This window comes from Scatophagus argus, chromosome 21 (assembly GCF_020382885.2).
Source record: "Scatophagus argus isolate fScaArg1 chromosome 21, fScaArg1.pri, whole genome shotgun sequence".
Classification (NCBI taxonomy): domain Eukaryota; kingdom Metazoa; phylum Chordata; class Actinopteri; family Scatophagidae; genus Scatophagus; species Scatophagus argus.
The window spans coordinates 16,608,713-16,632,928 of record NC_058513.1 but is presented as its reverse complement, the minus strand read 5'-3'; the positions used below and the strand labels follow the sequence as shown (position 1 = coordinate 16,632,928).

At 42.3% G+C, this 24,216-nt stretch overlaps 2 protein-coding genes and 1 non-coding gene across 8 annotated transcripts; 1 reads left to right on the top strand and 2 right to left on the bottom strand.

Moving 5' to 3' along the window:
- Positions 1–2,107: 2,107 nt before the first annotated feature.
- LOC124052843 (dickkopf-related protein 3-like) lies at positions 2,108–24,072 on the bottom strand. 5 transcript variants are annotated; one of them, XM_046377559.1, is made up of 6 exons: positions 23,818–24,063; positions 18,600–18,695; positions 3,878–3,975; positions 3,429–3,603; positions 3,116–3,317; positions 2,108–2,461 (listed from the first exon to the last, which is right to left on the bottom strand). In XM_046377559.1, the coding sequence occupies exons 3-6, from the start codon at positions 3,956–3,958 to the stop codon at positions 2,401–2,403; spliced, it is 519 nt and encodes a 172-aa protein (XP_046233515.1). In that variant the 5' UTR covers positions 3,959–3,975; positions 18,600–18,695; positions 23,818–24,063; the 3' UTR covers positions 2,108–2,400. The 5 variants fall into 5 exon arrangements, 4 of the variants coding, with proteins under 4 accessions (XP_046233515.1, XP_046233514.1, XP_046233512.1 ...); XM_046377558.1 differs by lacking the exon at positions 3,878–3,975 and having other exon boundaries at positions 23,818–24,060; XM_046377556.1 differs by lacking the exons at positions 3,878–3,975; positions 23,818–24,063 and adding an exon at positions 23,654–23,801.
- LOC124052842 (plexin domain-containing protein 1-like) lies at positions 10,395–23,021 on the top strand. 2 transcript variants are annotated; one of them, XM_046377555.1, is made up of 13 exons: positions 10,395–10,968; positions 16,439–16,608; positions 19,081–19,224; positions 19,306–19,375; positions 19,923–20,045; positions 20,134–20,252; positions 20,395–20,485; positions 21,116–21,211; positions 21,304–21,385; positions 21,470–21,530; positions 21,616–21,739; positions 21,963–22,123; positions 22,220–23,021. In XM_046377555.1, exons 1-13 carry the CDS (start codon positions 10,893–10,895, stop codon positions 22,271–22,273), a joined length of 1,371 nt encoding a protein of 456 aa, XP_046233511.1. In that variant the 5' UTR covers positions 10,395–10,892; the 3' UTR covers positions 22,274–23,021. The 2 variants fall into 2 exon arrangements, with proteins under 2 accessions (XP_046233511.1, XP_046233510.1); XM_046377554.1 differs by having other exon boundaries at positions 10,399–10,968; positions 22,243–23,021.
- trnac-gca lies at positions 23,960–24,031 on the bottom strand. The gene has a single exon. It is a non-coding gene; the product is annotated as a tRNA-Cys (tRNA).
- Positions 24,073–24,216: the final 144 nt, after the last annotated feature.

Genomic DNA, 24,216 nt, shown 5'->3' with positions numbered 1-24,216 from the left:
AAAAGCCTGACTTTTGGAGTCGATTCTTTTCACCCAGCTTTACTCAAAGTAAAGCAGTTGTTTGACATCTTGAGAGGTACTCTTGATCAGTCTTGGATGGCCAGCCAGCCAGCCAGCCAGCAGACTGTTAACTTAGCTTAGCTTAGCATAAAGACTGGAAACAAGGAAACAGCTATCAGTGGTTTTTTTCTTTGAATGAAATTGAACAAACAAGATGTTTAAGTGTTAATTATTGAGATTTGGACAGAGCCAGATGAGTTCTTTCTCCCTTTTTCTCGTCTTTATGCTAACTCGGCTAACCCAGCTGTTTGTTGTAGTCTTACGTTAAATGGACATAAGAGATGTGTCAATCTTCTCATCTCTCATCATTAAAACGAAAAGTTTCCCAAAACGTCAAACTATGACATCTTGAAATACAACATCTTGTGTTTCAAGAGAACATATCTCAAAGTTTAACAGCATATATTTTTTTTAATGTCACTGTTGTATTTTGGGGACAGAAACAGGCAGCCCCATTCCTGTTCTCTGTCCTGATGGTCCAAGGGTTCAATAGTCCAGAAACAGAAAACCATTTAAGACGCTAACCAGTACAAACATACGTGTATAGATGCCTTCAAAATGTGATGGAAGTTCAGATAAGAGCTGGTATATACTATTAACTATTGATCTGAGGTGGAGATGATAGGCCTGAGCTGTGCAGTGTTCAGTTATATAAGGTTTCTCACAATCTTGTGCTACTAGATATCACTTTTGTCTTTCATATGTGTTTCAAACATGCTCTCCTCGGCCTGTTTTATCATTTTTATTACTTCATATCATGTTGCTTAAAGCTTTAGATTTGACTTTGTTGTTTTATTAAATGTCAGAAACATTTAGAACATTTTCTGCTCTCATGTCAAAGTCAGAAACACTAAAAATCACACCAATACACCTCCCAAAAAGTTTTCAATTTTTTTGTTTGCTTGCTTTGTTTGTTTTTTATTTACATTCAGCTCCAGTCACACAATCAAAAACCTCCTAGCAAAGACTCAATGATGAGAGCTGTAAAACGATAGCAAAGGGGTTGGACACTAATGTCCCTCACAGGACAATTCAAGTCACCCAGCGATTGAAGGGGCAAACTGCAGATGATTAGCATCTGAATGGCGCGAGAGGGGATTTTGTAATGGGTAGTCCGAGGAAGATACCAATCTAAGAAGGGGTCAGGGGACAGCTAGCGTTACAGCATCTGGTGGTGCAACAATCAGGAGCTGCAAGATTCCACCATGTTATGCAACCACGGCCTGCGATCCAAGAAACGTGCTCAGCGGGACAGCCTGTGCACATGAGTCTGTATGGTCCACTGTGAGGGTTAAAGGGACATTTCATCCCAAATACGTGTTTCTCCCTTTACCTGTAATGCTGTTTCTCCATCGAGATTAGATTGGTGTGAGTCGTAGAGTTTTATCGATTGTAGACATGTATGCCTTCTCTCAAATCATAACCTGGTAACTCAACATAATCCACAGACCTTGTTGTGAGCAGTTTCATGCATGACTCTACAGGTGAGAGGATTTGATTTTCATGAGCTGTGAGTTTACAGTGATAGCGCAACCAAGAATGAAACATTTACTCCGTCAACACTTGAAACATGCCTGTAAAGATTTGTTGTTTCTCCTTCCTGTAAAACATGAAAGCACAGCCAAATTCAACAACCAGTGGATTCTGACTGTGATACAGCTTCTAAAATAACTTCTCCAGTGTTTGTATGATTTGTACGTCCCAAATATATTGTGTGTGACCAAATATGTTTGGCCAAATGATGGCGTAGTGAAGCCATATTCAGGGGAAGAAAATGAGATTAATCTTTAAGGTCGCGGTCATAAAAGCATGTCGATAAAACTTTTACAACTCCATTGTTAAAATCTCCTTTTCTTTCTTCCTCCAACATTGACAAGCTTAAGTTTTTTTTTGCATGTTTAACCATCTGAGCAACAACAGGTTAAAGTCATACATACAAACCTATGGATCACCTCCTGTATGTCCACCACAAGAGAACAGCAAAACATTCTCCTGCATGTATTAATTACTGATAAAGAATGATATTGGCAGAATTGTAGCTTTTTGGAAAAGATTTCTTTTTATTCTCTTAATTGAAGGGTGATAGACATTTATAGCCATAATAAAGATTGCTAAATGCATTGAGGAAGACACTGTATGAGACGTAAAGGCATCCCAGCCACACAGTGTAGTGCTTTAGTCAAAATTTACACAACAAAATAATAATAATAAAAAAAAACATCCTTGCCACAAGACTTTACTAAAAACATGTACTAATACAACATATTTGGAAATACTTTTTATATACAATCATATGAAACACATTTACAAAATAAATAGCTTTGATTTTTCAGGCTGATGTCAAAGTTTGGGGACTTGGCAGGTCCAACTTGTTTGTTCTGGCTGGTAAATAAAATCTCTCCTGTAAGACAAACAAACTGAGATAAGTTCACGTGAATTGCGCTAACATGAAACACTTTGAAGCATAGTTTAAAAACATGCTACTGAGACCCAGACACAAACCAGGTTTTCTGTGGGTTTAGAATCATGAAAATTGGATCACTGATTGCCCCTCACTCAACAATCAAGTTTGAATAAACTTGTGTACAAAGAAACAACATAATTAGCTGTTTTATACAAACAGGAAATGATAAAATCTATGTGCCAATGCTTATCAAATAAAACCTGCGACTCTGAAGCGTCACTGCTAAATAAAACTTCACAAACGGATATAAAAATGTTTTCCCCACGATTTAATTACTTTTCTCGGACTTTCTGAGCTGCTTTTTTTTTTTTTTTTTAAATCACGATTTCTTTGAATCTTTTCTAGCCGTGAGTAGCTCTGCATTGCACTGCATTGTGGGGTAACGGTGAACAACACAGTCTAAAAATCAAAGGTTTTCTAATATTCACTGTGACAGTTTTAAATTAAAGACAGTATGAACTCGCTACGTACTGACACCTGAGCTCCGGTACCCTACTTTAGTATTGCTTGTAAGTGTTGAAAATTCCCTGACAGCCATTAGATAAATCTGAGATCTGGACACTTGGTGAAAACCTGCTTTGTCGTACTCACTCTCTCTGGTGTGACGCACTGCTTTCACGACAAAGCAGCCCCTCATCACAGGGACAGATCTGGTTTATGCTGAATGCCAGGCCTCCATCGGGAACATAGCAGCTCTCGCCACGGATCAGACGTCTCTTGCACACCTGTTCGCCGTGGTGTCGAGCGCAGCACATGGATGCCCCGCAGTCCCTGTCAACTTTACATCTGGCACCTGGATGAAGGAAAAAACGAGGGTCACTTCCAAGTTCAGCCGTAGTTAATCTCTTCACTCTTTTATGTTTGGTAAAGTAGGGTTTTAATGGTTTTGCCGTCATGCTCTTACCCTCTTGTCCGTTGGGGATGCTGCGATGGCACTTCCCAAACATGCAGCTGAGTCCGCGGACACACTGGGCGTCCCTTCGACAGTACTGACCCTCCCCTCGGAGAGCAACACAAAGACCAAAGTGTCGATCACAGGAGAAACCTCGCCCACAGGCCCTGTCGTGGTCGCAGACAGCCTGGAAGAAAAAGAGATGAAACTGAAAACTTTACTTTAAGACTTTTGTTAAATACTGATCTAAAACTGAAGTCCCGGACGTTATGAAAATCATTTGGCATGGAGTCACGTGAATACTAAACTGTCCTGTGGTTTTGCAAAAGCATTAACAGCACAGTTTTTTTAAGCTTAAGAAGAAATAGAATTTGGGCTGCATTTTTACACTATTTTCTCAATAAAAGTTTGAATTAACTCCAGAGAGACATACTAAAGCACAGAATTCAGCAGTATCTTACCGTGCTTGCTTTGGCGATGGGGGCGCTTTCTCGAAGTGCTTTTGCTGCCTCTTTAGGAGGGCTGTGAGGCATGTTGAGCATCCAGGCCCATATACGAGCTTCGGCCCAGGAGAAGCAGAGACACAGGAAGAGCATCCACAGATTCCCCAACATTTCCACCAGAAACCAGATTAATAAAAATAAGAGCTCAAGACAGCGCGACTCAAAGAGAAAGAAACTAGTCAGTGGTCTATGACTCAACGCCAAAATAAAAATCCAAAGCTTAAAAGTCCCAGTAAATGTGTGAGAATCAGGACTGCAGGGATCCATGCAGTGACAGTGGCAGCCTCCTCTTCCAGCATGACTTTTATAGGTCACCAAGGCTTGACATCCCCCCACTGGGCTGTTTGTCCAAGCAACAGGGTAGGAGGAGACAATTAGTTGTTAATGGATTAACTAAATTGCCCGGGTCACCCCCCGCAGCCAGAAAATGATGGCAAAATGACCAGTCGTGGAGCAGGGAGAAAGAGCGGAAAGCGGGGAGATGGGGACCGGGAGGTGATGGATGGACATGATGGGCTGACAACAGCTTGACACAATAGAGCCGAGACAAGCAACCACCTCTGTGGTTATCTCTGCCAGACAAACAAATGAGGAGGACAAAGGCAGACAAACGCATGACATGTTTCACTACTCACAGAGTGACAGGTAAAGCCTCTGTGGCCCCCACACGCTGGGCAAACACTCATGGCCCCGACCTCAGCTGCCCCGCTGGCCCCTACCCTATCCCACCTCAGACCCCACGCTGAGAGCAATTTGCACAAGTGCACCCTGCAGACGACCCCATGATCTCATTAAATGTAATTACCATCAGCCATTAGTTCTTGTGGGGGAGAAGGGGAGTGAATGGAGGGGAGACAAGTTGCTCGAGGGAAACTGACATTCATTTCTGCACAAGTTTGTCGACAATTTCAACTGTTTCTTTTTACTTGTCAAAAAGCAACGAAAACACACATCATGCCGACTGTGAAGTAGTGAAAAAGAGTATTTGTTGACATTCAAAAATTTCACATTTTAAATGTTCAGATCTTTCATTTTAAGAGTCAAGATGGGACTGTGTTAAGTGAAATGTTTGGTAATTTGTTGTCATAAGTGAAAGGAAGAGAAAAAAGCATTGAGGTCATGGAGTGAAAGTGAAAGCCACTTGTTAACGTTCAAGCCTGACAGTAACAGCACGTTTGTGTTTCGGTCATTTCCTTCTTCCTGTCTGAATCTGTTGTATAATTCAGCTTCTTATCATAATAAGTCATATTCAAGGAATCCTCTCTGCAGCTTTTCAGTGTGCAAAAGTTGAGCAAAGGTTCACGTTTTTGCTGGCCAACACTCGGATGTCATCGCAGTGGTCTCATCGCAAAAAGGAGGCGGCTGTCAGTCCACCTGATAGCTATGTTGTTGTTGTTGTTTTTTCTTTCCTTCACACCCAAGTTAGGCATTGGGCTACGAGCTACATGAACTGTGCTCATATTGCTGTCAAGCAGAATCAACTCTGATCGACCCAAGCATAATCAGTGCTGCCTTCGCTGTGGGGCCCAGAAACAGCTTCTCCAGGCTGAAATCACTGGCTGTGACGCAAACAAAAGCGGACAATTGCATTCATAAATTACACTTTCTTCTCCACTGGCATGCGGTGGCTTAGAGTTGACTGCTCAGGTCCTTTTATAATTGGTGCTTTGTGATCCCTGAGAGGAAATTCAGCTGTTCAGAGCAAGAACTTTTGGTAATTTCAACGCTGAAAACTACAACAGTGTGCAGAATTCACATTCGAAAGAAATCTGACAGGAATGCAGGTCTGTATGTGATGAGCCTGCCTGATGATTTTATAACTTTAGATTTCATATCTTATTCTGTACTGTACTCTTTGAATTAGAGTTTGTGTAAAGTAGCTCTTTGACAGATGTCCTCTCTCTTGTATTCTCTCTCTTCCTGTAATATTTTTTCTCGTATGATCACTCCAAGGCACCGTAGAAGCTTTACACTCGCTCTCATTCAGTCTCTCATGTTTTCTCCAACCAAAACTGTTAACTGTGTCAGTTAACTTCTGTGTAGCTTTAACCAACGTTAGCACTCATTGTCTCAATGGCATCCGGTATTTTCTCTCAGATTCAGATGCCTGGATAATTGTTCGTAATTTACATTTTCGGAGTGGCAGACAACACAGATTGGTTACGGAGACATCTCAGCTCCTTATCAAAACAGGCTAACGCAGACTAATGGCGTAATTGGTGGTCAATTAGTAGGAACAATAGCAACAACTGGATCAATTAGGGATATCTAAATAAGTATTGTATCGTGATTATGCAGCCATCTGAAGTTAAATTATTCTGATTTATGTGTATTGAGCACTTAGTGGTACAGCAAGGGATGCATTAAGGAAAGACCTAAAAATATGGGGATTAAAAAAAAAAACAGAGTTAAAAATGCTTTCATGTGAACTTTATCTTGTCTGAGTCAAGGAGATTTATGAGCTTTGCAGATTCATCGTCAGTCAGACTTAAAGTGTTTGACAGCTTCTTATATCACCAATAATCTGAAAATTTGCAGACACTCATCAATACATTGTCCTTCTCTTCCTAATGAGACTTTTTTCCCCTCCACTGTTTTGCAGCATAAGAATTACAGTACAAACTACGACTGCCAACCCCCCCCTTTATTTACCCAGTGCCAACAGCAGATAAGTGTCCCCCAAACAGCCCCCCCAGTGTTAATGACTCTGCTAATGACGTTCGTAATGAATGTGCTCACTGTCACAACCAACACTGCTGTGGGTCTTGCAATTAGCGGCTAACAAAAACAACGGGCAGGGTGATGTTTGTCCATTGTAATGGACCTTGACCCCCCATGGGGAGATCTCAATGGTGGAGGGCACGAGGAGCCTGCCTAACCCACCACCCCAAAAAAAAATAACATGTTGAGCGCAGAAATGGATGGATGATTGGCAGAGTGAATGTGTATTCATGGAATGGGAGAACAATGAGGTAAATGTTGTTTCTTCAGGATCCAGTGTGTAGTTTCAGTATTGTTCTGCTAACGAACACATTCGAATAAGGATGCGAGAATCTTGGCAATACCACGGCATCATAATACGGTATATTATATTTGGTATATTGTGATCTTATAGAAACAGAAATCTGAATGGTAAGATCTGCAATCCTTGTATCAGTGCTGGTTTTTGGAATTGAGGAATTAATTATTTTGAAAACAAGACATTAACAATTGCCTATATCAGTAAATTAAATCAAATTAAAATAATGGTTCTTGCAGGATCCTTTGGATAAACAAATGAGGAAAAAAACAATTGTAACAGTAACTGCCACAAGTCTTTGCATGTAAACTATTAAATAAATTTGGGAGCGTTTTTAAGAATCACTACAGTATCAGAAAACATAACACTTCAATACTCAAATGTATCAATACCTTCTTACATCCGGACATTCTGGTGTTACTTTCCTGAGATGGCAGACAGCAGATCTTCAAGCCAACCAATAAGTATATATGATCGTCATTATTATGCTAACATGTTTACAATGACACGCGCAGGACCATCAGAGTCCATCATGGGGGGAACATGAATGGCTCAGGCAAATTTCACGGCGATCCATCCATTACCTGGCCGAACATTTCACTCTGGACCATTATAGTGGCCTGAACAACTGACCGGCCAACAGACAGAGATTTATTCTATTCAAAGCAGTTGACATAAACACTTCATAGGGACTGGGATGGATGGTGTCTTCAAGAAACATAATGTTCCAACACTGTTCAAGCGTCAAGCAGCACTGACAAAGCACAAAGGCTCTTTAATACACCTGGTAATGTCGATGTCCAAGTCCGAGCACACAGTGTTCTGACATTTTCTTCCAGCCTTAAATCTTAAACTGATGTCACATTTTAAAAGGAGGTGCTAGAAAAGCCTCAGAGCCATTACTCAGTGTGAGTGGGCAGACGTTCCACACCTTCCACAGGCAGGACCGAGGTTTTATATCACGCCTCATGAAGTGAAGTGAGGGGTGAAATGAAGCCAGTAAATGTTAACACAAACAAAACTTTGGGACATTAAACTATTAAAATCTGACTGTTCTTTCATTTTATTCTGAAGTGATGTAAAACTTGTCCCTGACTGTTAAATGGAGTAATGATGTACTCATATTCATGGAGAAGGCTAATGGGTCAGTTTTACACAAAATATAGTATTAGTTCAAGTAAGGCCTTATTTATATTTTTACATTCAAACTATTACACTGAATTTAACCCCCTCCTTCAGATGTATGAGCAGCACACCACAGAAACATCTAATAAACGGCTTACAACACACTGTACTGCAGTTGCTGGCAGACAGAAGGATATTTTTAAGCATTTATTAGTGTTTTTGTCAGTTCTACAAACTATATGTCACATTGCTGTCATAAGCTGACATTGGACATACCAAAAGAACCAGTGGTTTGTCACCATGATGTGCACACTGCATACTCAACTAAAGGACTATTACACCAATTTTCAAACCTTTTAAACCCTTGGCTGGGATTTTCCAGGCATTTGTAGGTAGTTTTTATAGTCTACAGATGATGCTGATAGTGATAGCAGTCATATGATTAGCTTTACCTGTGACCTGCTTCATATCACGACTTGCATTCCCATCATTATCGCTGTATAAAGCAGAGAACTTTCTCATATTTAGACCTTACAGGAAACTGAACTTGATTCTTGATTATTTTGTCATCACAGTCAGTGCAACTCTGAACACAAATGAGCTTGCTATACTCCATCTGTCTGGAATGATGAGGTCATGTCTACACTTGTCATGAACTGATCTTAAAAGTAAGGTACCTTCTTATTGTTAATGAGACAGATGTTAACTCGGGTAAAGTTAAGGGCAACTACGTCCACTGTGAGGTTTGAGACTGAAGCTGAAGCTTTTTATATACATAAATATATACCTATATAAACTTCTTCTCTGCAACCTTTTAAAGCAGAGAAGCAGCGAAACAGGAACTGAATTTGAATAATTCTGGATTAGACGAGCACACTGTGTGCCCAGCCCAGACTTTCACCAGTAAACCACGAGACATAATGGCCTGTCACTTTCCAATAATGACAATAATAACCCTGCCTCACTGAATAACAACCAGCTCCACATCTGTCCTTTACGATTATTTACACATGGTGGCAGTAATCGTTTAAACATTTATTTTGACGAGGACTTATTATATGTGCTCGTTGTTTTCAGTCTATAGGCAAAGTAAACACACACACACGCCTCAAATAATATAACCTCAAATAAACTAAGCCTGTCATCAGATGTTCGAAGGACATGTATAAGCTATTTCCAAATGGAACGAGACAGAACTAATGGGAAACAGCCCTGTGTCTTCAGGCTTAAGAAGAAGAAGAAGTGAGCAAAGGAGAATCTGGAGGGTCACTGGTGGCCAACAGTCACTAATCCTCATTTTAAAATCATTTTCAAATCAATTACGGGGATTCTTGCCCTCCTTTGCCTCTCTAGCTGCATCTTCCCATCATTTTGACACTCATCAAAGCACTCAGAGATCCCTCGGGACCTGTTTGGAAGCATCCGTGTTTGTCACTGTATGTTTCTCTACTGATCTGGATTTGTATTTCTGCCAGTATCAGGGAAACCCAGTGAGGGTCTGTGTGATGTAACCTGTTGTTTCAAAATGCTGTATTAAAAGACATCCCAATTTGCTGACAGTGTGCTAAAATCCCCAAACTTCCTTTTTTTTCTTTTACAGTAAACAGCTGAGTTTAAAAACTTCATTGCAGATGAGTCAGTGCAGAGTGAAATGGAAATTCTGAGATTTGGCAAAGCTGCTGGATGTTATAACAAAGTCAGTGAATGTTCTTCTAATAACGTCGCATCAATCTGCAAACTAAACAGTCTGAGAAATAGGGGACAAGAAGTCCAGCGATTTGGAAAAAATTTACTGAACCCATAAAAACTGTTTCATTTCCCACACTGAAGTCATTGTTTTTGTGTATTACAATGTCAAGAAACAAACATTACGTAAGTTTATGAGGAATCACAAGACAGAACCTTCTTTGGCCGGTGTGTGTTGAATGGTGTCCAAACAAACCCAGTAGATCATCTCCATCAAACAGTTTGTGCAGCCCTGGTTTTTCCACCAACAAGCTAAACTCATTTGACCTTCACCCAACCATCAGGAGCTGAAATTATTATGAAATTAAGCTGACTTGATGGTAGCAATATCAGATCTTGTTGATCAAATTGCAGTTTTGATTTAAAAAAAAAAACTGCAGAAAAAAAGAAAAGAAAACTTGCCAACAAATTGTGTGATTCCATGCAATATTTCTTCAAACAAACCACAGTGGAAATTTTTTTCCACAATGTCAAGCACTTGACAACATCACATTTGTTTTGGTTCAACAAGCTTCCACATGGGGGAGACATGCTCCTCCCAACTCCAACCCCCTTCACCCCCTTCCCCTTTGGTTTGGAAGAAAAGAAAAATGTAAAAATAGATAAATATTTCCTCTCTGCGGAAGAAGTCTTACAAAAATCCTGAGCTCTGTTAGACAGACAGATAAACAGAAGAGGAAGACAGAGGAGGGAAAGGACAGCTATTTCAAGGAGCAGAAAATGATGAGGCTGGAGTAAAGGTAGAGCAAAGAGAAAACACCTCAAGTCTGCAACTCGTGAGCTCTTTGTGAACTCTTTTCCTGCCATGGAGCCGTCATCCCAGATGTTACTCTGAGGGCCAAACCAGGACTTAAGCAGAGAGGAGAGGCAGACAGAGGAGGGAGGAAAGCAGCAAACCTTGGCTGTGCTGAGGAAAAGGCAGTTGTGTGGGAGAGCAGAGGCGAAGAGAGAGCGACGTAAGGCGGGGGAGTGGAGGAGTGAGGCGCCCCTTTCTTCCAGCGGAGTGAGAGGGGAAACGGGGGGGAAAAGAAGGACAGCGGAGAGATAAAGAGTCGGGGAAGGAGGGAGAAGAGCCGGCTGGACATGGGGCTTTGTGCTGTTCTCCTCATCTGTCTCTCCCAGGCTGAGCTGGGGAGAGTCTGGGCTGAGGAGCATGAAGGTAAGCCTCCGTTCTTCCTTACCAACGGCAACAACACGCAGGTATTCACAGGTATTCTGTAGTATTAAAACCACACTGTGACGGCTTGTCTTCGGAACAGACAGAGTGGAAAAGTCTGAACTCTCATCCAAGAAATATTATCAGATAGAAGATCTTGCCATCAACTCACCAAAAGGAAAACTTAAAACCTGTTATTTTGTTAACATTTTTTTGGGGGGGGGATTTGCAAGTGTGCGTGTGTGTGTGTGTTTGTGTGTGTGTGTGTATCTACCAGTCACATAGGAAGCACATAAAACAGATTTTTCTTAGGAAGCCGTTCCAAACCTCTGTATTTCCCATTTGAAAAAGTGTCTGGTGTTCGTTTGCTTGAAAAATACGAATCATATGATCGGAAATCCTGCATTTCAGGAGATAAATGTCTGAGGTTAACCAGTGATTTCAGTTACGACTGGTGTTTTCATTCCAGCAGGCATTTTATAAAGTCAGTGAGAGCAGCAGCTGAGCCTAGAATACTTACATTTGGAAAGTTTTCAGGTTTTTTTTTTCTTTGTTGCTTTCTCGCCTCTCACTGTGTGTGCTGTATACTCCTCTGCCTTCCTGTGCATGTGTGTGTCTGCATGGGTGTATGCGCATGTATGTATTTTTGTTCTCCTTGGAGATACATTATTTTTAGCCAGCCCCCGTTCTTCTGCTGCCGCTCCTCCTCTGACAATCAGCGGTGCTCCAGTTTCTCTGGCCTCTCCTGTGGTCCCACTTCCTCTGATCAGGGGCCCGGTGCTGCGGAGGACAACCCGACAGGCGAGAGAGACCACACTGACAGGAGACAATTTAAAGATGAAGCGTCCACGCTCATCTCCGCCACCAAAACACCGCTGAACACCCAGGATTCAGTTCAAGCTGTCAGCCTCACCTGTACAGCAGGGGTCCCTATTTTGGGCCCTTTGCCCACAGCATGATAGCATCATTTTAGTGTTTGCTCACACCAGAAAGTGGAACAGCAACATTTCGCTAAATAGGCTCGGTGACGTGACAAGCCAGACAGCAGACCAGAGAACCGATCAAGACATCAGAAGCTACCATGAAATTGTATTCTCAACACCGTCGAGACTGTCTGCAACTGAGCAACAGCACAACCTGGGTTGGCAGTTTAGAAAAAGTGACTCTGCTGACACGTTGATGTTTAGCAGGTATATGCTATGTGTATTGTAGGTATGTGTACCATATTAGCATATAGCATGTTAACTGAGATTGTTGTATGTGACTTCAGGCATCATAAAATTCAAACATAATAAGATATTTGGTCAAAAAGTTGGTGTGCACCAATTAATTAATTCCAATATACTTCAATGTGCCTGCTGTCCACACTGATTTTAAAAGCAGTTCCCAACAGTTGTCAAGATCATTGTCTGAAAAGAACAGCAAGGCTATTGATTAGCTTTAACACGTTCAGCCTGATGGAGATATCAACAGGTTTCAAGCTTCTCTGAATCTGACAGGCTGCACCGATCAATAGTCTGGGTGGCCCTGAAGTTTCAGACAAATGACCTGAATGAGCTAAAAATGCCGTAACACCAATATTTTCTCTCAAGACTTTTCTAGGTTGACACCAAAAGAATTTCATGCTGTAAAGACAGCTTCCAAATATCAATCTGAACCCCACTTATCGTCTTACATAAGACTAACAGACGCGAGATGATAACAAACAGCACAGATTTTCCCAACAGTTTACTGTTGTACGTGTCTGAATCTGAGGGGATTCACATGAGCCTGCAGATACTGTACATTGCTTACTGTAAAATAATCTCCCGTTGTGAAAGCTATAAATACTGCCACACTGAAAAAGCAGACAGCGAACTGGCGAACGCCATCAGCAAACTGGAACTGCATGTCAGCTGCACTAGAAATGGAAAATAAGTTCCAAATAGTAACAGAAAACAACTGATCCATTTGTCCATTTTTTTCCCCTTTTCTTCTCGGGTTCTTATCAGTCCAGCTGCCAGTGTTTGTGATCGTGTGTTATGGTTACTGCTGTTCCTGAGTGGAAGGCGCCAAATGGCTTCCTCCCACGCCATAAGCTCCAGGCTGGTTTTAACACGGATCGCCCTTTTAAAATCCAACCACAATAAAAACCACTGTGACACACACACATTGACATACGAAGCAGTGACCTTGCGATTACTGCAGGTGCTTTGCTAATCCTCGTCCTGACACTAAAACTGCGTCTCATCTTTAACCCCACAGAAAACCTGACTGCTACAGGGTCAAGACTTTGTATCTTGAGATTTAATCAGCTCGCCTCTGCTGTGGTTGGACACTACATAACGGTTCAGTGTCTTCGGTGTCTCTGGAGCAAAGATGTGGGCCTTTTGTTCTCTTGTGTTGGTGCTGCAGATGATTCCCTCTTCCTTCGTGCCCCCAGTGTATCTTTGATTCAACTCGAGCTTCGAAGTGTTGTGCATATACCAAGAAAGAGATTATTTTCTGCGGAAATTTATTTTTCAGGCCTGGTTTTCCTCCAGATGACCAGACTGAAAGACCATTTAGTGTTTGTCTCAGCTGAGGAACGCAGGTTGGTCTTCAGTTGCTGTCTGGTCTTCAAAAGTTGCTTTCAAATTGTAAAGAAAAAAATGAGACCCGTGATGTTTATTTCATGCCTTCAGTCAATGTCGAATGACGACAGAAATAATAAATAGTTTGAATTCTGCTAAAGATATTAAAACAAGTAATAAAAGACCGTGAAAGCTACTGTCCATTTCTGGTAATAGACAAAAAGAGCAAGAGATCGGGGGAATGTGGAGTCGGTGTGTGGGAGTCAGTAATGGGATAAATGAATGCAGTGTATATATATGAATCACATTGTGTATGTGCTCACAATGCTGTGTCCTAGTTCGACGTGACTCCCAACACCCACAGGGGTGATTGCTGCAATGCAGACACATGTGAAGAAACAGATAACAGTGGACACTGCTGCCGCGGAGGTGCAACTGTTTCTAAACTGCTGATTTTTATTTCTTTTAAATCATACAGTAAGTGTACAGGAGTCCTGGCACTGCAAGATACGTTGGATTAAGGATTAAACAGGAGCAAATTTGACGTACTGCAGATGCACGGATGGAAGCTGACACCATCTTGGCAGTTAACAGAAAAAAATGTAAATTTAGAGGACTGTCAGAATCATTTCTATGCTGTTTTATTCTAATAGAGGGGGCGTCAAAGTGTATATTTAGAGTCAAGCCACCTGCGGTACAAAAGCGAATCTGTCACATCCGTCACTTTGGTCATTGGATTCCTTTGCGCCCTCTTTCAAATTCACCAGGATGGTTTCTTTTCTGCTCCAGTTTGCACATTCCCACTGCAGGTTCGACTCACACATGTGTCTGCCAGACCTGATGCTACTGAGGTCAGCTTATCTCAAGTCCTAATGCACAGCCCAACCCACTCTGGAACTCTTTTAGCCCTTCAAGTTCATCCAGACCCACATGCAGATGATTAGACAAGGTTAGAGATTTTCTGGGAAAGAAGACACTGGACACTTAAGACGTTTGTAAAGCAACATCAGAATGTGACCCATTACATCCTTTTCTGCATGTAAAGGATGCAGAATATATGCACAAGCAAATACGAGATGTCTGCACTCCTAAAGGCCTTGACATTTACAGTTCGTAACATCTATGGCACCGTCCCCCTCCTTTAAGCTCTTCCTCCGCTCTTCCCTGTGCTGTCTGACGCCTCCTCAGCTGTTTTGTGATCGTGAGTGCTGCCAATCTGACCCATTTAGGAGCCTCTTGTTCTGATGCAGTGGAAATAGCTTCCACTGCACCACAATCAAACAAGATTCCTCATTGGAGCCATCTCCCCTGTGTGTGGTGTGGTGTGTGTGTGTGTGTGTGTGTGTGTGTGATATCTGCTATTCGTTTCTTTCTCTTGTCCCAATTTGTTCCTCAAGTCTCTTCATCTTGGTTGTCGCTTTGTCACTGTATTTACCTTTCTAGCTTTTCAAGTCATAGCAATATTTAGATGCCATCTCAACCATTTATGTTTCAGCACAGAGGGAAAACACATACTTTTTCACCAGGGGTTTGTTCCCATTAAGCCACAACAGCAACAGTGGAGGTCCAGCACTGATCAGGTCCCAGTCTGTGCTCCATTCATCTCAAAGGTGTTGGATGGGCTAAAGGTCAGAGTCCTCAGGAGCAGGCCAGTCATGTTCCTCCACACCAAACTGGGAAAACCAGTTCTTCGTGGAGCTGGTTTTGTGCAGTGTGGGGGGCATTGTTGCCATGTGGAAACAGGAAAGTGTTGTCCATAAACTGCTGCCGCAAAGCTGTAAGTGAACTATTGTCTAAATTATCATTGAATGCTGCAGCATCAAGATTTTAATTGGAACAAACGGATCCAGCCAAACCAAGAAAAACAGCTCCAGACCAAAACAACAACAAAAAAGGGTTGTGGAAGTGATCCAGGGTGTCCACATACTTCTGATCATATGTTGTAAACACAGATTAAAAAGAAATAGGCTGAGAGGGGAAGTCTGAACTGCGAGCTGGCTCTTGTCCTTCCCTCTCTCAAGATGATCATAACATGCTGTTAGTCAGCTGCTAGTGAACTAAGAGCTCACATTACACTGAATTTAATCCCCCGACTTGTTCTTTAGTAGGAAAACAGCAGACACTTTAAACCTGCCGAACGACCAGCAAGTTCTGCTGATCTCGCAATTCTGTTGACCAAAAAATGTGCACAAGACTGTGAGTCATGGAGTTCACTGTCCAAAAAGAAAAGAAATACACTACTCAGGGCAAGTAAATGTGAAAAAATATAAACATCCATTTATGATCTGTTTAGCAGATGACCCACACAAATGCAGAGATGTGAATACACATTTAGAATTCGCAAACACATGCATTGTGTGCGCACACAGGAATACTCAGCCAACCACAGCACAACACAAAGGTTGTGCCCATGCTTCACAATTAGTTAACAATCATCTGGGGTTCAACCAAAACACATGTTAGATTATTAATTCAAAAAAGAAATTAAAGAAGTCATCATGGCAGTATTTCTGGATGGGGATTTTTCTCTGTCTTTGTGTGAGTTATTGCTTTAAAACCTCTGAGCATGCATTTTATCTTCTGCAGACATGTCTGCCTGCTAATGATCCAAATTATAGTAACCAATAAAGAGCAGATGTGACCACAGTATTTAAAAGCAAAACCGTCTGAAATCCATTTAAAGACACCATTTTAGCAGATAATTTTAGAGCTCTTTTCACACAATTTGAGATCGAGAATTCAATTATCATGTTTTTCTCAAAGTCTGGAACTGAAAGTGCGTATTATGTGTCAGTAGCGACTTAAGAACGGCTGCAGCGTGAAGAAAACATAGCAAGAAGCCTGCAGAGCTCTTCAGGACTCTGTCTCAGGGCCATGCGTGTTGACTCTGTTCAGTCACCATAATGCCTGTCTTGTTCTAGATGCACTGAGAGGTACTCCTCTGCGGACAGATGGGGATCTGTCCGGTCTTCACAGAACCAGGAGGGACCAGCAGACCCCACACAAACACAGAGAAGTCCGCAACGCACAGGCTGAAGGAGGAGGAAGAGTTGATATCAGTACCCTGCCTGACAACGTGACCCGCATCGTGGTGAGATCCAAACCACTGACCCTTCGCTCATTCCAGCTTTCCATTCAAGGTGGAAATAACCACTTAAAAACTCTTGGCAATTAAAAAAAGAGGTTTGTCCTTTATGGCTGACAAGCACAGATGATTTGAACTGTAGCAGGCGCAGCTAGTTGGCTAATTAAGTGAGCAGGTTCTGCAGCTTCGATGTTTTAATGTAAGAACCCCGTAAAAAGGTTGTGAACATCCTCTTGAAGGCAACAGGAATGAGATCGTGTAAGTTCAGGCTGAGGCCAAAGCCACAGCAAGTCTCAGATCTGCTGCTTGTGCACAAGACATGGGAATAAAGCAGCAGCCCTTGTGCTATAAGGAAAATGGAAAATATTATTTCAGTTTTGGATGCTGATGCTGATCAGCATCCAAAGGCCTTGAGGATGTGTTTGGCAAGCATAAAGCTTAAGCAACAAGCACAGTTAGAGTTGCTGGAGTCTAAATTTCTTCATCTCTACTAAAGAGACAGCAAAGAACATCAGTTGTTTGGTTTGATTCCCCAACTCCATGAAAGATGAGCACACAGCTGATTCCCTGAACTTTTCTGTGGAAACATCCAGGACTGCCTTGCAAATAGGGCTGAACACTGAACTCCTGACATTCAGAAATCCAGAAGAACAGGGAGGTTGTCATCTTACATAACCAAACACATGCTAATACAACCATAGAAACTTGCAACATAAAAACGGTGACCAACACAGCTGAGCTCAACATACTGAACCTCTGCAGGCTGTTGTAATTTCACTAAGTGACGTGACAACAGGCATATGTCTTAGATCTTTGTGAAAAACATTTTGTTTGCTGCTCCTAGCAACTGCTGCTTCAGCTTTTATGACTGAAAATGATGTCGGCAAGACAGATACATCACTCGCTCTTGATTATTTTAGGGAAAACAAAACAAAATATTCCCTGTCCCAACAAGAAATTAGCAAACATGAACACCGTAGAAGCTTTAACTTGACTATGAGCGTGTGATTATAATAATACTGTGCTATAAAAGTCACCTGAGGTAACGATACTAACAGAGAAGCTCTGAGAGGAGGTCGCGGTTATATTTCTGTGAGGTGGACTCACCTTTTATGTGTGTGGGTGTGTGTGTGATGAGATTTTATTTTTGTCTGACATCCCAGACTCTTTCACTCAGCCTCAATAAAATTCAACCCAAATAAATCGTGTTGTACACCCCCCCCCACCCCTACACAATTCAAATTGAAAACAGACCACAGTCTCGTCCTGCCAGCTTACAGTGTTTGTCTAAGCGTAGCTGTGCACGCGTATGCACATGCATCCAAGTGTGTGTGCTCATGAATGACTCACTTGGACAAGCTCACAAGTATTCCTGTTGTGCTGTTTTTTTGGGGGGGGGGGGTCTGATCCCAGTTTCTTAGGCCCTCCATCTCTTGTCCAATGGGAATCTGTTCAATACGTCAGTCAGCTGTGAGGGAAAAGCGTAACTGTTTCCTTTTCCTCACACAGAAATCCCTCGCCCTCCTCTAGAAAACACCGGCTGGTGTCAGGCAGTGAAGATGGGAGAAAAAAAGTGGGTCACTCGTTGTATATGGAGCAGCCAGAGAGGCAGTGAGAGTGCTGCATTTAACTGCTCCACTTTCTGAGCCCACACTAAACCCCAGAACCATTGCTCTCTGTCACCTTGAACTGTGGCATACATTAATAATGCCATCAAGACTTGAGATAGGTGCGAGGACGCGGGCCCTCGGTGTCATGTGTAATGTGTAAACAGCTCCCCCAAGTGGAAGTGTGTGCTCAGAAATAGAAGAGATAAATCAGAAGCGATAAATCCCAGATGTCTAATTCCCAACCAGCCTCTTAACACAAAGCAGTCTCCTCTCATAACCAGTCTTGATTGGTTGTTTGTCTTTGAGTTGTTCTCTGATTGAATATTTCAAGAAAGAAGAGAGTGGTCTAAAAAAATGCCAGAATTCTTGTACGAGACTTTTTCTTACCTTACAACTCATTTTATTCATCCTGCGACTCCTTGCGGGCTGTTGACCCCCAGCGTGGAAACCGCTGTCCTCATGTAGCATCATGTCTGAACCTCTCTGGAAAAAACAAACAAACAAAATAACTTAATTAGATATCCTTTCATTTCAGGGTGTCATCAATGTAAATTACAACATGAAGCTGTGTGTGAAAACGTGTGAAATTGCAGACTGTAGCTTAGCATTAGCTCCTTGAGTTATTAAGTCACTTTTTAGATGTGACTTAAGTTGACTTTTCTCTAACTGACCGACCAAAGCAACAACGAGCACCTATAAATACGTTTGTTGTGATGCCTGGTACAAATCTGCTGGTTACTTAATGCTATGCCTTTGGGTTTAACTTCTAGAATAAAGCAAACCAACGGCTGTTAAGCCTACTCTGCCCGACCCCGCTGTGAACAATGTTTTGTGAAAGCTGTTCAAACGAGTGCCTTCTTTCTCTCAGGAGGACTCCCAGAAGTACTACAGATGGCAGAGTTTTGGTCCAACAGACAGACGGACTGAAGACTTGTGGGTGGATCTGAGTGCCCTGCACAAGAGTCAAGTCCAAATCCATGGCATACTGTCCAACACACACCGACAGGCAGCGGTGAGATGAACACACACAAACACACACAAAACCGTCTACTTTAACACACAGCCGTGTCTGACATTTTCTCTTTTCCCGCAGAGGGTAGCTCTTTCCTTTGATTTCCCTTTTTACGGACACTACTTGAGACAGATCATCGTGGCGACTGGCGGTGAGTTTCGCTTGACATTACTCAATGTCAAAACAATTCCAATCAGGAGCTCCAACGTCTACCAAGTGTACTGAAGGAGACTTTGTCCTACCCTCGGGAAATATTCAAGCACACCAGGCTTTAATAAAGCTGGTTAATTGTGAATGCCTTCAGTTTTTGATGATTTTAATTGCTTAAAGACCTACTTTTTTAACCTAAAGACATTTGTTAGATTCAACATTCCTGCTTCAGTTTCACAATAACGTTACTGTGCTAATGCATGTGCAGGGGATGGGAATGCTTCAAGGCAGCCACTGGTTTCAGTTTCCATATGGCATGAAGATCAGGCAGCACACACACATGAAATCTTGGTCGTGCACAAGAACTTTGCATGAATAAAAACGGGCAAAATTTTCATTTTAATTAGCAACTGTCTGATCAAAGACACATTCTGATCGACACAGAGAAAGCACTGAGGTTTTGAACACCTCTCAATATTAAAAATTTGAAAGAACACCTGATGCATTGGTGGTTCAACACCTGTACTGTTTCTGTCCCCTCCCTCCAGGGTTCATCTTCATGGGGGAGATCACTCATCGAATGCTGACTGCCACGCAGTACGTTGCTCCCCTCATGGCCAACTTTGACCCCAGCTTCTCCAAAAACTCAACAGTGAGGTACTCGGACAACGGTAAGCAGGAGCTCCTCAGCAAAGTCGCTCGTGGGTGGAAGCTCCTGGTTTTGTTCTTTGACCAGCCTCTGTTGTCCGCTCTGCTCAGGTAATCTATTTGTGGTCCAGTGGGACAAAGTGCGACTAAAGGACCGAGAAGCTGAGGGACCTTTCACTTTCCAGGCAGCCCTCCACAAAAATGGAACCATAGTTTTCAACTACAGAGATGTAAGTGGGGGATTTCAACTGTCTCACTCATCATCTCTTCAGTTTTATTCACACAGTTTATTTTTCATTTGCAGGGAGAACAATCTTAGGATTGCATGTCATGTTTAGCCACATTCAAACAAACACTGCTGCTTGTTTCCAGGTCCCCGTACCCGTGGCAGACATTAATTCAACCGAACACCCAGTGAAAGTGGGACTGTCTGATGCCTTCGTGGCCTTCCTCCTCGCCTCGGGTCAGTCCTTTGTTTCCTCTTATATTTTTCTTGTTATTATGACACTGATGTAAATATCACTATAAAAAGAAATATTTATTGTTAGGAACATTGTTAGTTACAAAATGTTGACTTCATGGCGAATAAAAAATTGCTGTTGAATAAAATATCTAAATATCAGTGTGTAGCTACAGCGGATCGTGTGTTTTAATCCACGACAAAGGGATTCGTATCCTTGCAGCCTGCCGCGTCTCTCCAGTCGATTAACGGTTTTACTTCTAGGAGGTCAGACTGACCGGTTTCTTTTGCAGAGCTGGACACATTTCTTTTTGGTGTATGAATCTGTCAGATAAAAAAGTGCTCAACAACAGAATCTCACCATTTCTCACCTGAAGAATAAAATACTTAATTTGTGTAAATGTTTCTCAGATCTTGACTTCACTGTCCATGAAAAAATACAAACTCTTCTATTTTCTCTTGTTATAATTAGAAAAGTTATTTGTTACCACATGGTAAGTTAATCTGTGGATGTAATTTCTTGTTTAATCAAAGGAAGTGATCCCAGTAATTTGAATTATTGGCAGAGGCAGCAATGCTTGGTTTTAAACACACACACAGCAAGCATACTGACATCTCATATTTGTCTTGAAGATGTGAAACAGCGAACGATCTACGAGTATCACCGTGTTGAGATTGACACCACAAAGATCGTTAGTGGATCTGCTTTCGAGTTCACACCCCTGCCCAGTAAGTATCCTCCCACACTGACCTTCATGTGACAGTCAAGCTTCATTATTCACCTCTTCAACCCCAGAACTCTCTGCATTGAACTCCTCCAGCCTGTCTTCAACACACATCCTGCGAGCTCTGCCTAACGTCCAACCTGACAAGCGGCTGCGGCTGGTGCAACACACTCCAACGGTAGGATGAAATTCGGAGAGATTTATCTTGTAATGAAACTGCAGACAGCGTCGTTCTTCTCATTTTGTCCTCACTGGGTTTCAGATGCTCTGATGGCATCGATCGGCATAGACAAGAGTGGTTAGATTACAACTGCCCTGAAGAGGTGAGACACATTTCCCACTTATGCAACAGAGAAATGGGCAGCCGTTTCGTTCTTTCTTAAATCATTCCTGTGGGCATTTCCTCAGGCACAAGGGACATGTGAGGACTACAACCCGGTGCTACCCGAGGGATCTATGAGCTCCTTTAACAGCACCTCCCCAGTTCCAACACCTTCCTCGGCAGTGCTCGATGACCAGCCTGTCACTAGAGGTACGCTTCTACGCTTCATCTCAATAACCCAGCTGGTCTGTAGAAATGTCTGGAGAAAAGTGAAGCCAAATCACTGTACTGGAGTTTTAACTGGGATTTTTTTTGATCAAGTCACACCACACACAGATGCCTCCGTCTGTTACAGTCACCTCTTTTGCCCAGCCACGTCGAGATGCATCATTGCTTTAACAAGAACAACAATCTCTGTTGTCCTTCCGTTCAGATTTACAAACGGGTCCTCCAAACCGTAAGGGGATAACAGAGAACACGGCCATCATAGCAGGTGTAGTGGCCGCGTTGGTTCTGCTTGTAGCTCTGACCTTACTGGCCGTCTACTACATCAACACACACCCCACAGTGGCTCCACCCTTCTACCTCATGCAGGTGAGAAAAGCAAATTCTCTGTAGTGTCAACAGTTTATTTTACTATTTAAGATATCCCACATGCACTCTTATGTTTGTCTGCCGCCTGGCCTTTAGCAACTACTGTCTGTTGTTCGTAGCGACGCACCAATAACTACTGGCCCTCCATGAAGTTCCGCAACCAGGGCTGTCACTCCAGTTATGCCGAAGTCGAGCTTGGGGGTCATGAAAAGGAAGGTTTCATCGAAGCCGAGCAGTGCTGCTAATGGGTTCTGGACTTGCAGGACTCAGTCAGACGAAGAAAAGACAACATCTTGAGGACTGCAAAATGTATCACAAGGGGATGGATATGGACGATCAGGCCAACCATCGAAGCAGAAGGTCCCTACTCCAACCTTGGTGACTGAACAGTGTTTACTGTAACTGCTCTTGTGGTTCTTGCCAGCTTTCTCTGTGTCCTTTGCTCTTTGCCATCACACAGGAGATTTGCCATATTAGCCAGGGTTTGGAGGAAGTGAGAGGAGGCCGACTGTACAGAAATGATGAGATGCAACCGTGTAATTGTATAAAACCCATCAATGCAAGGGGATGTCAGGGAATGAATCAAACTAGCCTTCATACTGCAAACCAATGTACAGCTCAACTTAACTATATGTTTCTGTTTTCATTCAGTTTATGGAGTTACATTTGTTTCACGAAACTTCTACGCGACCAATGATTGGTTCATAACATGTGATATCTCTGTGGACTTCACTATAACAGATATTTAGCTATATAACTGATAGTGATTATAATGATGATCTTGAACTTCTCTGGAGAAATGTTGTTTGGATGAATTTTAGAAACATCAGGATATGAGAGTTTTCTTTGAGCCTTTCTGTTTCAATGTCTTCTAATAAAAGCTGGTGGTGAGTGCTGACACTAATCTCATATTTGGTGAAGACTAAAAACAATCCGATATATATGTGCCAGGCATATCAATCACTGAGAAAATGGCGTAGTGGATTTAAAACACCAGTTCCTGTCAGGTGAGTCCCAGGAAGCTCTAAACGCAGTCATTCGTTGAAACTTAACAAACCGTTAAAAGAAAAGGTGATCCACAATGTTTGTTGTTTGCGTTACAAGCACAAATATCCGTGCGTGTATGCGCGCTTGCCGCACGGTGGCGCCATAACACAACAAGCAAACAAAGACGCTTACTGACCTGGTGTTTAAAACAACAACTGATGTTACAACACAGCCGAGTAACAGACAGGCGTGATGAGTGCTTGTAACTTTATATAAACGGAAAATCAAAATGACTGATGGCGACAAATGAGGGTTTAAAGACGATGGCCACAGCCTCAGGAGAGACGAGAAGCTAACACTTTTGTCGGTTGATATTAACTGGTCCCATAAAGCAGCCCTCAAAGAGTATTAACAAAGGTCGAACAAACACGTAACTGTGTCAATATGTGACTTACAGTTAGATGGAGCACACTGTAGCGAAGGTAGTTTTAATAACACCTGACTCAGGTACCAAATTAAGAAAGAAAACCCTTTTTCACTTACAAACAAGTACGGCTGTAAGGTGCTAACAGTGGAAGTGGAACGTACCATTCTAAAGAGCAGGTTGGAATTACTCACGTAATGCTGGCATTAGCGACATATTTTAAAGGCATAGTAGCACAATAGTTGAAATAGTGAGGAAAAAATGAACGATGAGTGAAACATACATTTGTGAAGCCTGAGTTATCGTTGTCAATATGGGTCGGTTGAGGCTTGTGCTTTAAACTACAAGCGTCCTGACTGTTGCTTGAGATTCCCTTCCACCTGGTACGCAAAACTAAAAAGAAAAACTGGCGAAGTAAGAAAAAGAGGGGGCACCCGGATTTGAACCGGGGACCTCTTGATCTGCAGTCAAATGCTCTACCACTGAGCTATACCCCCGATGATAACTACATGCTATAGTGCTCTGTATTTAACCTTACCTGTGCTCTGTATTTAAGTATAGTCTGTGTTGATATGTGATGTTTCCGTTAATGCGTTGACCGTTTTTTATACAGCACTACGACATGTGTTGCGTTCAGTTTTCGTTCACAGCGAAAACAAGCTGACTCTGGCAGTTGTAAGTG